General features: G+C 42.9%; 1 protein-coding gene across 1 annotated transcript in view; it reads left to right on the top strand.

Annotated features, from left to right (window-relative positions):
* The first annotated feature begins 7637 nt into the window (after positions 1 to 7637).
* The window catches only part of VTN (vitronectin), a 46891-nt gene continuing 40721 nt past the window's right edge, over positions 7638 to 13807 (top strand). The window contains exon 1 of the mRNA XM_077480596.1: positions 7638 to 7803. Within this exon, the coding sequence (XP_077336722.1) occupies positions 7737 to 7803 (67 nt within the window). The 5' untranslated portion in view covers positions 7638 to 7736. The remainder of the gene's footprint in view (positions 7804 to 13807) is intronic.

The following is a 13807-nucleotide window of genomic DNA, read 5'->3' as shown; positions in this document are numbered from 1 at the left end:
GCCTAACCTCCTCCTTTGACCTGAAACAGTGGATACACGATCCTACTCACTCCGAAGGCAATATCCTTGACCTCGTTTTCTCTCACCTTTGCACTCCATGCAACCTCTCTAACTATCCATTCCCTCTCTCTGATCACCACCTTATTAGTTTCACTCTCTCCCTCTCCTTCACCTCCTCTCCCGCCAACCGCATTAAAGTTACCCGCAGAAACCTACGTCATCTCAAGCCTTCTCTTCTCTACTCTGCTATTGACAACCTCTATGACAAAATCTCACCCCTATCCTGCACCAACCTAGCCACTTCTGTCTACAACACTTCACTTCTGGCCTCTCTGGACTCACTGGCCCCCCTCACTACACACAGAATTAAGCCCCGACCCCTTCAACCTTGGCAAACAGATGCCACTAGAAGTCTGAAAAAACGTAGTCGTGCTCATGAGCGCCTGTGGCGCAAGACCAAGTCTCAGAGAGATTTCAACCAATATAAATCTGCCCTCCAAAATTACAATTCTAGCCTCCTCTCTGCCAAGCAGAACTATTTTATCACTCTCATCAGCAACCTATCATCCCGTCCCCGTCAACTCTTCTCTACTTTCAACTCTCTACTTCGTCCTCCACCACCTCCACCCGCCAACTCACTCACCGCCCAGGAGATTGCTAATCACTTCAAACAGAAGATTGATACAATTCGCGTGGAGATTTCTACTGTTCTGATACCCTCCACGCTTTACACATCATGCCCACAGGCACAATCATTACTTCCCTCCTTCAACCCCACCACTATAGACGAAGTTGCTAAACTACTTGGTAATGTCCACCTTACCACCTGCCCTCTAGATCCTGTTCCCTCACTAAAGCTGCGTTCACCCTCTGACTCTATGCTACACTCTCTAACTCACATCTTCAATCTCTCCCTCTCTTCTGGCATCTTCCCCAACTCTCTAAAACATGCACTTGTCAAACCCATACTTAAAAAACCCTCACTGGACCCATCCAATCCTAACAACCTACGCCCCATCTCCTTGCTCCCCTTTTTATCCAAACTACTCGAACGTCTGGTCTACAACCGACTGAGTGACCACCTCGCTGATAATAGCCTTCTTGATCCCCTTCAGTCTGGATTTCGTCCTCAACACTCCACAGAAACTGCTCTCCTAAAACTAACAAACGATCTACTAACGGCCAAAACCAAACAACATTATTCTGTACTCCTCCTCCTGGACCTCTCTGCTGCCTTTGATACGGTTGACCACCCCCTCCTTCTCAAAAAACTCCACACCTTTGGTCTCCATGACCGTACTCTACGATGGTTCTCTTCCTACTTATCCAACCGCACCTTTAGCGTTTCTTAAAACTCTACTTCCTCCTCTCCTCTTCCTTTCTCTGTTGGGGTCCCCCAAGGTTCTGTTCTTGGACCACTCCTATTTTCAATCTATACCTCCTCCCTGGGTCAACTGATAGCCTCCCACGGCTTCCAATACCACCTCTATGCTGACGACACCCAGATCTATTTCTCTACCCCTCAGCTCACTCCCTCTGTCTCCTCACGTATCACTAATTTACTATCAGATATATCAGTCTGGATGTCACACCACTTCCTCAAAATCAATCTATCCAAAACCGAACTTATAATTTTTCCTCCCCCATATGCCCCTTCCCCTGATCTCACTGTCAAAATTGATGGCACAACCATAAGCCCATCCCCACATGCCAAGGTTCTAGGTGTAGTCCTGGACTCTGAACTCTCCTTCAAGCAACACATCCAATCGCTGTCCAAATCCTGCCGCCTCAACCTCCGCAACATCTCCAAAATACGCCCCTTTCTAACCAATGAGACAACAAAGCTCTTAATTCACTCGCTGGTCATCTCCCGCCTTGACTACTGCAACTCCCTTCTCATTGGCTTACCTCTACATAGTCTATCACCTCTTCAATCCATTATGAATGCCGCTGCCAGACTCATCCACCTTACCAATCGCTCGGTGTCTGCTACTCCTCTCTGTCAATCCCTCCACTGGCTTCCGCTCAGCCAAAGAATTAAATTCAAAATACTAACAATTACATACAAAGCCATCCACAACTCTGCCCCCAGCTACATCACTAGCTTAGTCTCTAAATACCAACCTACTCGTCCTCTTCGTTCCTCTCAAGACCTCCTGCTCTCTAGCTCCCTCATCACCTCCTCCCATACTCGCCTCCAGGACTTTTCCAAAGCCTCCCCAATCCTATGGAATGCCCTACCCCAATCTATCCGCTTATCTCCTACTTTATTAGCTTTTAGACGATCCCTGAAAACACTTCTCTTCAGAGAAGCCTACCCCACCCACACCTAACTGTATTTTCATTTTCTCCATCAGCTCATCCTCCACAGTTATTACCTTTTGTTTCAACTTGACCCTCCCTTCTAGATTGTAAGCTCTAACGAGCAGGGCCCTCTGATCCCTCCTGTATTGATTTGTATTGTAAGTGTACTGTCTGCCCTCATATTGTAAAGCGCTGCGCAAACTGTTGGCACTATATAAATCCTGAATAATAATAATAATAATAATGTGTAATGGTGAGCTGCGCTAAAAGACAAAAAAGTGTTCAAAATAATACCTATATGTGTAAAGCTTGAAAAATAGAAAACCAAATAGCCTAGCTAAATGGAAAATAAATTATAGCCCCATCTAAATCAATTCATGCGGTTAAAAACATAAGTGATCAATGACAAAGAATTATATTAAATAAAGTGTGAACATTAAGTAATATATCATTAAATACATAAATGATATAAATAAATCATCATTTACATCACTAATAAATATGTGAAAGAAACCCAAATATTAAACACTGGTGTCAAATCACGTGAAAAAACGCCACCAAATAGGATCAAGAATCCTCAAATAAAGAAAAATTTCAAAGAAATACGACGGAATATATATATCCCCTATAAATTCAGACATGTAAAGCCATAATAAGAATGAAATTGAATTTCATTAAATATATAAACAAACAAAAGAGAAAGAGGGAATTAGTCCACTAAAGTACCAAAAAATGATGACAAACCGCAATAGTGATGATTCGTCCAGAGTGAGAATGGAAGACTGACACCCACGTCACTTCGTGCAAACAGAGATCCAATAGAAGCACCTCCACCAATGAAAAATGGGGCCGCTTACCAGAGCTTGAGATCTCAGTGTTAAGTGAGATCAAAAAGGCATATAAATAGATGATCTGGATGAACCGTCACAGGAACCACACCGGACTCTCCTCAATGTTAATCCCAATCAGTGAAATAATAGTGCCACAATTCATATAGAAAAACAAAAAGACATTCGCATAGTGTAAAAAAATCTTATTTATTATATTGTAAAGTAAAAGCAGTACACTCACATATACGGAGAAATTCTGAGCGTTTTTCAAAAAAAGAGCCGGCCGGCTCTCGGCTACCGCCCGCACTTCCGGGTCTGGCATAGAACGCGGTGACGTCAGCACGCCGTAACTCCCTACGCATTTCGTCACTAGACGGACGTGTTCACGGGATACTCTTCCATACCGGCTATCTGGTTGGGGAACTTCAACATGGTGGCCAACCCCTATCTGGACCAAATGGGCCTGGGATCGCAGACGCCTAGGCTAGACCGAGACACCAGATTTGCACGCCTAATGATGATCTTTAATCTGGTTAATACTTAGCGACACATATATCCTAAATGACAGGCTTACTCTCCAGCACCATGGAGACGATGGCTACCATGTTCTGGATAGATTCTATTTGGCTTTCTTGTACACTAATCCCTAGGCTGCAAAATTCTGGATTTGGGCCCCGACTAGTGTCGAATCATTCCCCCTATTGGGTTGAGCTGACACCGTAAAAATTACCCCTGAGACTGATACTGATAGATTGAACATGAAGTGGGGATTCTTTTTTGATAATAATGTTGATGGGTCCTCCCTACTTATAGTATGGGAAGCGTTTAAAATACATGCCAGAATGCTACTTACCAAATATATTTCCAGGTTTAGAAGGGACTCTAAGGCTGGCTAAGTCCAGGCTATGGCTCAGTTGACTGAATTAGAAGAAAGTACTGTGGTTGAGCCATCACCCGCTACATTTGCACAGCTGAAACTTCAAACCAGGATGGTTGACCAGATGTGCCAGGAGCGGGCCAGGCATGAGTTATTCTTTATCAAACAAAAGATCTTTGAGCAGGGTGAACTCCCGGGTAAGCTGCTGGCCTATCTGTTAAATTTGGATTCCAGACCTCCAGCAGTTATTATCCTACACTCTGATACGGCGGGTGTCCTCATGGACCATGCAGTGATCGTTAGGGAGTTTGCTAACCACCTCAAAGAAGTGTACGCATCTAAAGTCAGTTATCTCCCACAGGATCTGGAGATTCCCAAATTGACTATTGAACAGGTAGATATGCTGGAGCCTCCGCTCTCGGCAGACTACATTTACCTTGCTCTTTCGCATTTTGCGTAAGCTAGAGCCCCAGGTTCTGATGGCCTACCCATCTAATTCTATGTTCATTTTTCCGAAGTACTAGTCCCCAGACTCCTTGCCCTTTACCAAGCGATATTTGAGGCTACTGCCCTTCCAAAATCCATGCATGAAGCTATTATAGTGCTCATTCCAAAACCTGGTAAAGACCTCCACCTACCCAAATCATATAGGCCCATCTAACTACTGCAAACTGATATCAAAATATTAGCCAAAATTTTAGCCCTACACCTAAATACAGTTATTCTCTCCCTAGTTCATCTTGATCAAACAGGGTTCATGACAGCAATAAATATGGCATTTAATACCAGTCGTCTATTTATGAACATTCAGGCCTCCCATCACCAAATTGGATCTAGTGTAATTGTATCTCTCAATGTGCCCAGGGCCTTTGATTCTGTTGAGTGGCAGTACCTATGGCAGTGTCTTCGCTGATTTGGGTTTGGCCCCAACTCTATTAAATGGCTCACTATCCTCTACACCTCTCCGCAGGCCAGGGTGGTGGCCAATGGTTGGACCTCTGATGTCTTTCCCCTTTCAAGGGGAACGTGGCAGGGATGCCAGATTTCGCAGTTTCTATACACTCTGGCGGTGGCCCTTCGGGGCACATCCATATATTCGTGGGCTGGCAGCTAGTTTGGTAGAGGAGAGGTTGGGACTCTATGCTGATGATATGATACTGCATCTAACAGACTCTGGCCTTTCCCTCCTGACGGCCCTACAGATCATTGACAATTTCAGTATATTTTCAGGACTTAAGATGAATTGGGACAAGTCCCAGATTCTCCCCATAGATGTGTTCCCCTCTTCACACAAACACTTAGGAATTCAGGTCTCCTGATTCATAGCCGATTATGTCTTGCTGAATGCAGAGCCATTACTCTCGCTTATCAAATCTAAGACTCAGACCTGGGCAAGATTGCCAGTGGGTGTGATGGGCCGACTGGGCCTTATCAAGATGATACTGTTACCCAAAATCTTATATGTGCTTTGGCATTCACCAGTATATATTCCACTTAGATACTTTAAAATCATGGACACCCTGCTACAATCCTTTATTTGGGGGCCCAGTAGGCACAAACTTTCCTGGAATGTTCTTCAGATTCCGACCACACCAGGGGTCTCACGGTCCCAGACGTGGGGACTACCTAGCAGCACAACTCTCCCATCTATATCACATAGATAAATCTGACAAACACAGATATCTGGCTTGAAAGGCTCTCTGGTGTTTCCAAATCGATCTGGCCTTTCATTTCATCACAAGCGGATTTGGGTCCTGGCAATGTCCAAGATAGATTGGTCAGTGTTCCATAGTAATACCCCTTTATAGTACAATAATCTTCCAGAACTTCTCCAAGTACCTGACCCCACAATTTGGATATCTAAAGGAGTATACTTGTTATCCCATGTTATTCACAAGGGAGATATCAAGACATTTGATAGATTGAAGGCAGAGGTTAATCTTCTGAACTAAATGCTATTTAGTTTCATTCAGGTGCGCCACGCACTCCAAGCTCAGTTTACAGGTACCTATCCTACCTTAACATCCTTAGATGCTCTAGAGGTACTATATTGTGATGAACTACGCCAGCTCATCTCTGTGTTCTATAACATACTCATCACTCCAGCTGTGACTAAACTAGCATATTCTGTTCAACATAAATGGGTAGATGGGGATTGGAGAGTTGGATGATGATTGGGGGGTGGAGCTGGAGACCTGTGCGCTGGTGTCTCCCAAAATGTCTGATAGGCTTATGCCACGTACACACGATCGGAGTTTCCGACAACAAAACCGTGGATTTTTGTTTGAAGGATGTTAGCTCAAACTTGTCTTGCATGCACACGGTCACACAAATGTTGGGCAAAAATTCAGAAACGTGAGAACGTGGTGACATACAACACGTACGACGAGCCGAGAAAAAGGAAGTTCAATAGCCAGTGCGGCTCCTTCTGCTTGATTCAAAGCATGGGTGAACTTTTATGTGACGGACTTGTGTACACATGATCGGACTTTGCAACAACAAGTTTTGTTGCCGGAAAATTTGAGAACCTGCCATCAAACATTTGTTGGTGGAAATTCCAACAGAAAATGTTCAATGGGGCATACACACGGTCGGACTTCGACAACAAGCTCACATCGAACATTACCCATCAGAAAATCCGACCGTGTGTACGCAGCATTACACAAGTGTATATTACACAAAGGGCATACTTGACCCCCGCAATGAATTGCCAAATTCTGTCCTTCTAGCAGTTCCATGTGCCCCAGGTGTTTAATCTCTGCTGGCACCTTTGACCACTTTTTCTAGCAATGTCCTTGGATTCGAGGATACTGGTCGCAGGTCGTCCAGTTCCTCCATCAGATGGGCTCACCGGTGTAACTGGATACCAGGCAATGTCTCCTGGGCTTATTTCCTGATACTGATATAGATGAATATATGCTCAAATTTCTCCATGAAACACTATTTGCAGCTGGAAAGATCATAGCCCGAAATTGATTTCAGGCCCTTACCCCCACGCTGCCTGCCTGACTCACAGAAATGAATAACACCTTACCTTACAAAAAGATTATTTACATTAATAGAGGATGCCTGGGCAAGTATAACAACATTTTGGATAGATGGTTACAATCCTCTTTGACCTGTATCTCTTAGTTTGTATAGTATCTATCGGCATTGTCTAATCTCCTCCCCATTCTTTATATGTCTTTATATGCAATGTACGGTTATCACTGAATATGGAAATAACTGACACCAGTGCTTTTTTTTCCCCCTTGTGTTTGTTTATTGGGTTGTATTTTTTATTATACTATACATTGCATTGTACAGTTGTCCTGTATAAACTCTTTGAATAAAACTCAATAAACCTTTGTTTTCAAAAAATAAATAAAAAATATGCAATGCATCTGAATTTTAATGAAAGGTATTTTGAATGGTTAATACATGCCCAGAGTCTGACCAGCTTTGGAAACTGTGTTGGCCTAATTATCCTGGCACCAAATGCCAAAGCGTAAACTGCAATGTATCAAGTGCCAACAAAAATCCAATTTGTTACAGAAGATTCGTTGACAGTGTTGCCAGGATTCCAGTAAACCCCTGCCTGTGGAATTGGAGGAAGATCTTGTTATCTTTTCAGTCTTTGCAAACAACAGTGTTGTAACTTCAAGCAAACAAGGGGCCACTAAACCAAGGGGTCAGAGACCAGCAAGCCACACAGTAGACTGAAACCTGCGAACTAGACAGCTGACATGAGAGCACTGCTGCTCCCAGCAATCCTGCTGCTGGGGGCAATTGATTCAGCCCTACCTGCTGAAGGTAGGTACCCATTGGGATTTATAGACTTATTGGGTTTACAGAAGGGACATAGACAGCAGCATCTTTGTGGGTTAGTATAATATATATATATATATATATATATATATATATATATATTTGTAAAGAGAGGTAGACAGAATTAAGTAATTAGTATTAACACAGATGTAGTGTAAGTATAAGGTAATAATTCTTTAACATAATGGCATAAAGAGGTTAGCACCGCCATCTAGCAGCAATAGGGTTGTCAGTTCGAACCCCAATCATGGCACTACTTGCCTGGTGTTTTCATGTTCTCCCTGTGACTGCGCGAGTTTCCTCTGGGTACACTGGTTTCCTCCCACACTACAAAGACATGCTGGTAAGTTAATTGACTCCTGTCTAAATTGGTATGTGTATGTATGAATGTGAGTTGGGGGACCTTAGATTGTAATAGGATAGGGACTGATGTGAATGTACAATATATTTGTGAAGTGCTGCATAAATTAACAACGCTAAGGTAAATACCTACAATAAATGATTCATATATTGAAGATCACAGTAATATGTGAGTGGGTGGTTCCTCTGATTATTCTAAATAGAAGATGAGCAAATGCAGTAAACCAAATTAGGCTAGAGTTCAGAACACAGGCAAAACACATACACCTTTATAATAGGAACATATGAAAGAACACATATCAGTAAGAGGACTGTATGGATTTCAGGGGGTGTAGCTGTTGTTCAAAGGCTTGATAAACTAATGTCGCGTACACACACAATTGTATTTTCTGACCGGAATTGTTGGATGTGAGCTTGTTGGCTGAAAGTCCAACCATGAGTAAGCTCCATCGAACATTTGTTGTCAGCCTTTCCGCCAAATGTTGGCTAGCAGGTTCTCAAATTTTCCGCTAACAAAACTTTGTTGTCGGACTTGCCAATCGTGTGTATGGGGCATAAGAGTGCACATACAATTCTCCTTACTGAAAAATATGCATCTATACAATTCTCACACTACATACTGAAATCTATTCATCTGTATAACTCCCATCATCCTCACTACAATCTATACAGCTATGTAGGGTTTCTGTTGTTTCCTGATCTGAGTTCAGACACCCATGGACTGTAGCTTGTTCTCTCTGTGGGGTTCAATGGACCCTGTGTTATGTTTACCCCTCTGCGGCAAACAGAAATGGCGCAAGAGAGCAAATAAACCTTTGCTAATCCTTAAAGCCAGGGCTTTTTTCAGTGGGAACAGTTCCAGCAACGTTAGCACTGAATTATATACTAGCAAGGGCTGTCTCAGCATGCTTTAGGGTCTATTGATTCTGGCTGCTGGAGGAGCTATTGTCACTGGTGATGGGGGAGGTGCAATGTTTCTTGGGGAGAGGTCTGTTGTTGCTGAGTGGGGTCTTATGTTGCTGGGGGCATCTACTGTTGTGGGGGCCCATTGTTGCTGGCTGCTAAGGAATCTGTTGTTGAGGGTGGGGAATCTATTGTTACTGGAAAGGATCTACTGTTTTGGGGGATATCTTTTGCTGCTGGCTGTGGGAAAGTCCATTGATAATGTCTGCTTGGGGAATCTATAGCTGCTGCGGGGGAGTCTATTGTTGATGGAGAAGATCTATTGTTGCGGGGGGGTTGCAAAAGATCCAAGCTGCTCACAGGTGAGCTGGCTCCAACAGCATGGTCTCCTCGCTGCAGGGTGCCCGCCCAGTCGCAGCTAAGGCAATAATTAAAGGAAAATTTTGGATGGCTGCATACCAAACTGAGATCCAAATGCCTTTATTTACATAAAACCATAAGGAACATGAAGAGCACTACATGTACAGAGAGCAGTTCCTTTTCTTGCTTGTACATGTAGTGCTCTTCATGTTCTTCACGATTTTATGTGAATAAGGGCATTTGGATCTCAGTTTGGTGTGCAGCCATCCGGATTTTCCTTTCATTATTGCTGGGGGGGGGGGGGGGGGGTCAATTGGTGGGAAGGGGACAGGGACAAAGAACATTTCATAGGTGGATTGGGGGCATGGACAATGGTTGACCCAGGGCACAGGAGTACCTGCACCTATTTTCTGAGAAAAAAAAAAGCAATTTAAAGCAGTCCTTTACCTCTACTATGCTTCTAAAATAACTTCTAATAGGTATGTGTACAGGATATACAGTATCTCACAAAAGTGAGTACACCCCTCACATTTTTGTAAATGTTTTATTATATCTTTTCATGTGACAACACTGAAGAATTTACACTTTGCTACAATATAAAGTAGTGAGTATACAGCTTGTATAATAGTGTAAATTTGCTGTCCCCTCAAAATAACTCAACACACAGCCATTAATGTCTAAACCGCTGGCGGCAAAAATTAGTACACCCCTAAGTGAAAATGTCTAAATTGGGCCCAATTAACCGATCTCCTTCCCCGGTGTCACGTGATTCATTAGTGTTACAAGGTCTCAGGTTTGAATGGGGAGCAGGTGTGTTAAATTTGGTGTTATCTCTCTCACTCTCTCATACTGGTCACTGGAAGTTCAACATGGCACCTCATGGCAAAGAGGGTTTTAATATAGAAAAATTTTAAATAATGCATTTGGATGGGAATCTAGGATGGAAAAGGAACTGGGTGTCCTAGTAGATGATAGGCTCAGCAATGGCATACAATGCCAAGCTGCTGCTAACAAAGAATGCAAAGAAACAAACAGAATATTGGCAGGCATTAAAAGGGGGATGAATATTGGCATGCATTAAAAAGGATGTACTGGAAATGGAGCAAGCACAAATAAGGGCAACTTAGCTAATAAAGGGTCTGGAGGATATTAGTTATGAGGAAATGTTGTGAGCCCTGAACTTATTCTTTCTGGAGAACAGACACTTAAGAGGGGATATGATTTCAATGTATAAATACCGTACTGGTGACCCCACACTAGAAATAAAACTTTTTCGCAGAAGGGAGTTTAACAAGACACGTGTCCACTCATTAAAATTAGAAGAAAAGAGATTTAACCTTAAACTACGTAGAGAATTCTTTACTGTAAGAGCAGCAAAGATGTGGAATTCCCTTCCACAGACGGTGGTCTCAGCGAGGGGCATTGATAGTTTCAAAAAACGATTAGATAAGCACCTGAACAACCGCAAAATACAGGGATATACAATGTAATACTGACATATAATCACACACATAGGTTGGACTTGATGGACTTGTGGTGTCTTTTTTCAACATCACCCACTATGTAACTATGTAGGATCTGAAAAAAAAGAATTGTTGCCCTACATAAAGATGGCCTAGGCTATAAGAAGATTGCCAAGACCCCAAAACGGAGCTGCAGTATGGTGGCCAAGACCATACAGCGGTTTAACAAGACAGGTTCCACTCAGAACAGGCCTCACCATGGTCGACCAAAGAAGTTGAGTGCATGTGCTCGAGTCATATCCAGAGGTTGTCTTTGGGAAATGAAAGTATGAGGGCTGCCAGCATTGCTACAGAGGTTGAAGGGGTGGGGGGTCAGTCTGTCAGTGCTCAGCATCACTGCATCAAATTGGTCTGCATGCTTTTCATCCCAGAAAGAAGCCTCTTCTAAAGATGATGCACAATAAAGCCCAAAAACAGTTTGCTGAAGACAAGCAGACTAAGGACATGGATGTCCTGTGGTCTGATGAGACCAAAATAACCTTATTTGTTTCAGAGGGTGTTAAGCGTGTGTGGCAGCAACCAGGTGAGGAGTACAAAGACAAGTGTGTCTTGCCTACAGTCAAGCATGGTGGTAGGAGTATAATGGTCTTGGGCTGCATGAGTGCTGCCGACACTGGGGAGCTACAGTTCATTGAGGGAAACATGAATGCCAACATGTACTGTGACATACTGAAGTAGAGCATGATCCCCGCGCTTTGGAGACTGGGCCGCAGGGCAGTATTCCAACATAACGACCCCAAACACACCTCCAAGACGACCACTGCCTTGCTAAAGAAGCTGAGGGTAAAGGTGATGGACTGGCCAAGCATGTCTCCAGACCTAAACCCCATTGAGCATCTGTGTGGTATCCTCAAAACCAAGGTGGAGGAGCGCAAGGTCTTTAACATCCACCAGCTCTGTGATGTCGTCATGGAGGAGTGGAAGAGGACTCCAGTGACAACCTGTGAAGCTCTGGTAAACTCCATGGCCAAGAGGGTTAAGACAGTGCTGGAAAATAATGGTGGCCACACAAAATATTGGCATTTTGGGCCCAATTTGTAATTTTTTTACTTGGGGGTGTACTCACTTTTGTTGCCAGTGGTTTAGACGTTAATGGCTATGTCATTTATTTTGAGGGGGCAGCACATTTACACTGTTATACAAGCTGTACACTCACTACTTTACATTGTGGAAAAGTGTCATTTATTCAGTGTTGTCACATGAAAAAATATAATAAAATATTTACAAAAATGTGAGGGGTGTACTCACTTTTTTGAGATACTGTATATTCACCTCTTGCCTAGATGTCCCCTGACACCTGATCATCCACTCACTGGACACTGCCCAACCAAACAACTCATCATTATGGGGGTGAAGCTGCCAACCATTGTGCTCCTGCACTGGACTGGTCCCCCGATCCTGGAGATGGTCCTGTGACGTCACCCGCTGGCGGTACTGATGCATGTGGGGAGAACTGAGCATGTTATACATTGTAGAAGTAGCTGCAGGGGCACACTAACATATGGCAGATTATGTGGGTACTTTAGGCACTGGGCTTCTTTTAATGCTTGATTCCTTTACTAGGTAAATAAGAACATATATATTGTATTTGATATGTGTGACTATTACCAAAATATGTTTATTTTTGTCGAGGTGATAAATATAAGGAACAAGGAGTGAATATTCATTTTGTTTTCTTTAAAATGTTTTAAATGAGAAGTGAAAATATATTTAAAAAAAAAAGAAGTGGCATCAATACAGGAAGCACTTTCCCTTTAAGCTCAACAGCATATTTACTCCACCTTGTATTAGAACAGAGCAAAAGTGTGTGTACTAGTCAGCAGAGCATCACACGGCAGCTCACACATCACATACAGTGGGTGTAGTAGCACAAACATGGTCCAGCTCCCAATGCAAACTTGGCTCAGCCAATCAGAAGCTGTGCTGAAAGTGCAAACTCAATCTGTAGAGAAAAGGGATGGGAAACATGGTGCCAATGTAACATATCACAATCTCAATATTTATTAAATAGCATTTGCAGATCACGGATTGGTTGTCTATGTTGCCTGGCATTGCCCCATTAAGTGTATCTATAGTCAAAATGTAAAATCATATATTAATCTTCACATTGTATTTCAGTCATATCTAGCCTACTCCTATCAATTGGAAGGGTCTTTACTTTGTGTAGATCTGCACGCAGTTACTTCCTTAAAGTAGAAATATAGGCAAAAATATTTTTTCCGCTTTGGAGAAAAAGGAGAAAAAAAGGGTGTCATAACACCTGTCAGTTTATTTTTTTGCCAACTGTGGAGGGGGGGGGGGGGAATTTCCCTTAATTTTCTGTCCGAAAGCCAAAAAGAGGAAGTGAACAAAAATTCCTGCAGTGCGTAAAAAGCAGTTTGATCCTGTCTTCTCTGATCCTCTCCTTCTTCCACAGTCCCCAAACCATCTCCTGGTAGAACAGAGGCTAAGGGACAAGCTGTACATACTCAGTTTGGTGTGTATTGCTAGAGAGTTTTTATTTTCTTGGGAGAGTGACAGAGGGTCAGGGGTCCTGTATCCTCATAGGACAGTCATGGGAGAATGAAAACTTCCCCTACAAGCTTTAACCAGACACTAATAGAAGTCACAAAACTTCTAAAGAATATATATATATTAGCAGTTTTTATTTACTAAACATGTTGCATTTTCATGTTATGTGTACAGTGGGAGACCAGATATAGTGCATGCAGGATCCTGGGTTCAGTAACACTTTAAGGCAGGGGCAGGCAAACTTAAAGAGGCGGAGATCTACCTGAATAATAAAGGAGAAGTCAAAGATCAGCAGGCACAGTGTTGTCTCCTCACACCAATTATAAACCTTA

This window comes from Lithobates pipiens, unplaced genomic scaffold, assembly GCF_037356315.1.
Source record: "Lithobates pipiens isolate NorthernLeopardFrog02 unplaced genomic scaffold, aLitPip1_a1.2 Scaffold_16, whole genome shotgun sequence".
Classification (NCBI taxonomy): Eukaryota; Metazoa; Chordata; class Amphibia; order Anura; family Ranidae; genus Lithobates; species Lithobates pipiens.
The sequence above is the reverse complement of the archived record's forward strand: the minus strand, read 5'-3'. Positions and strand labels throughout refer to the sequence as shown.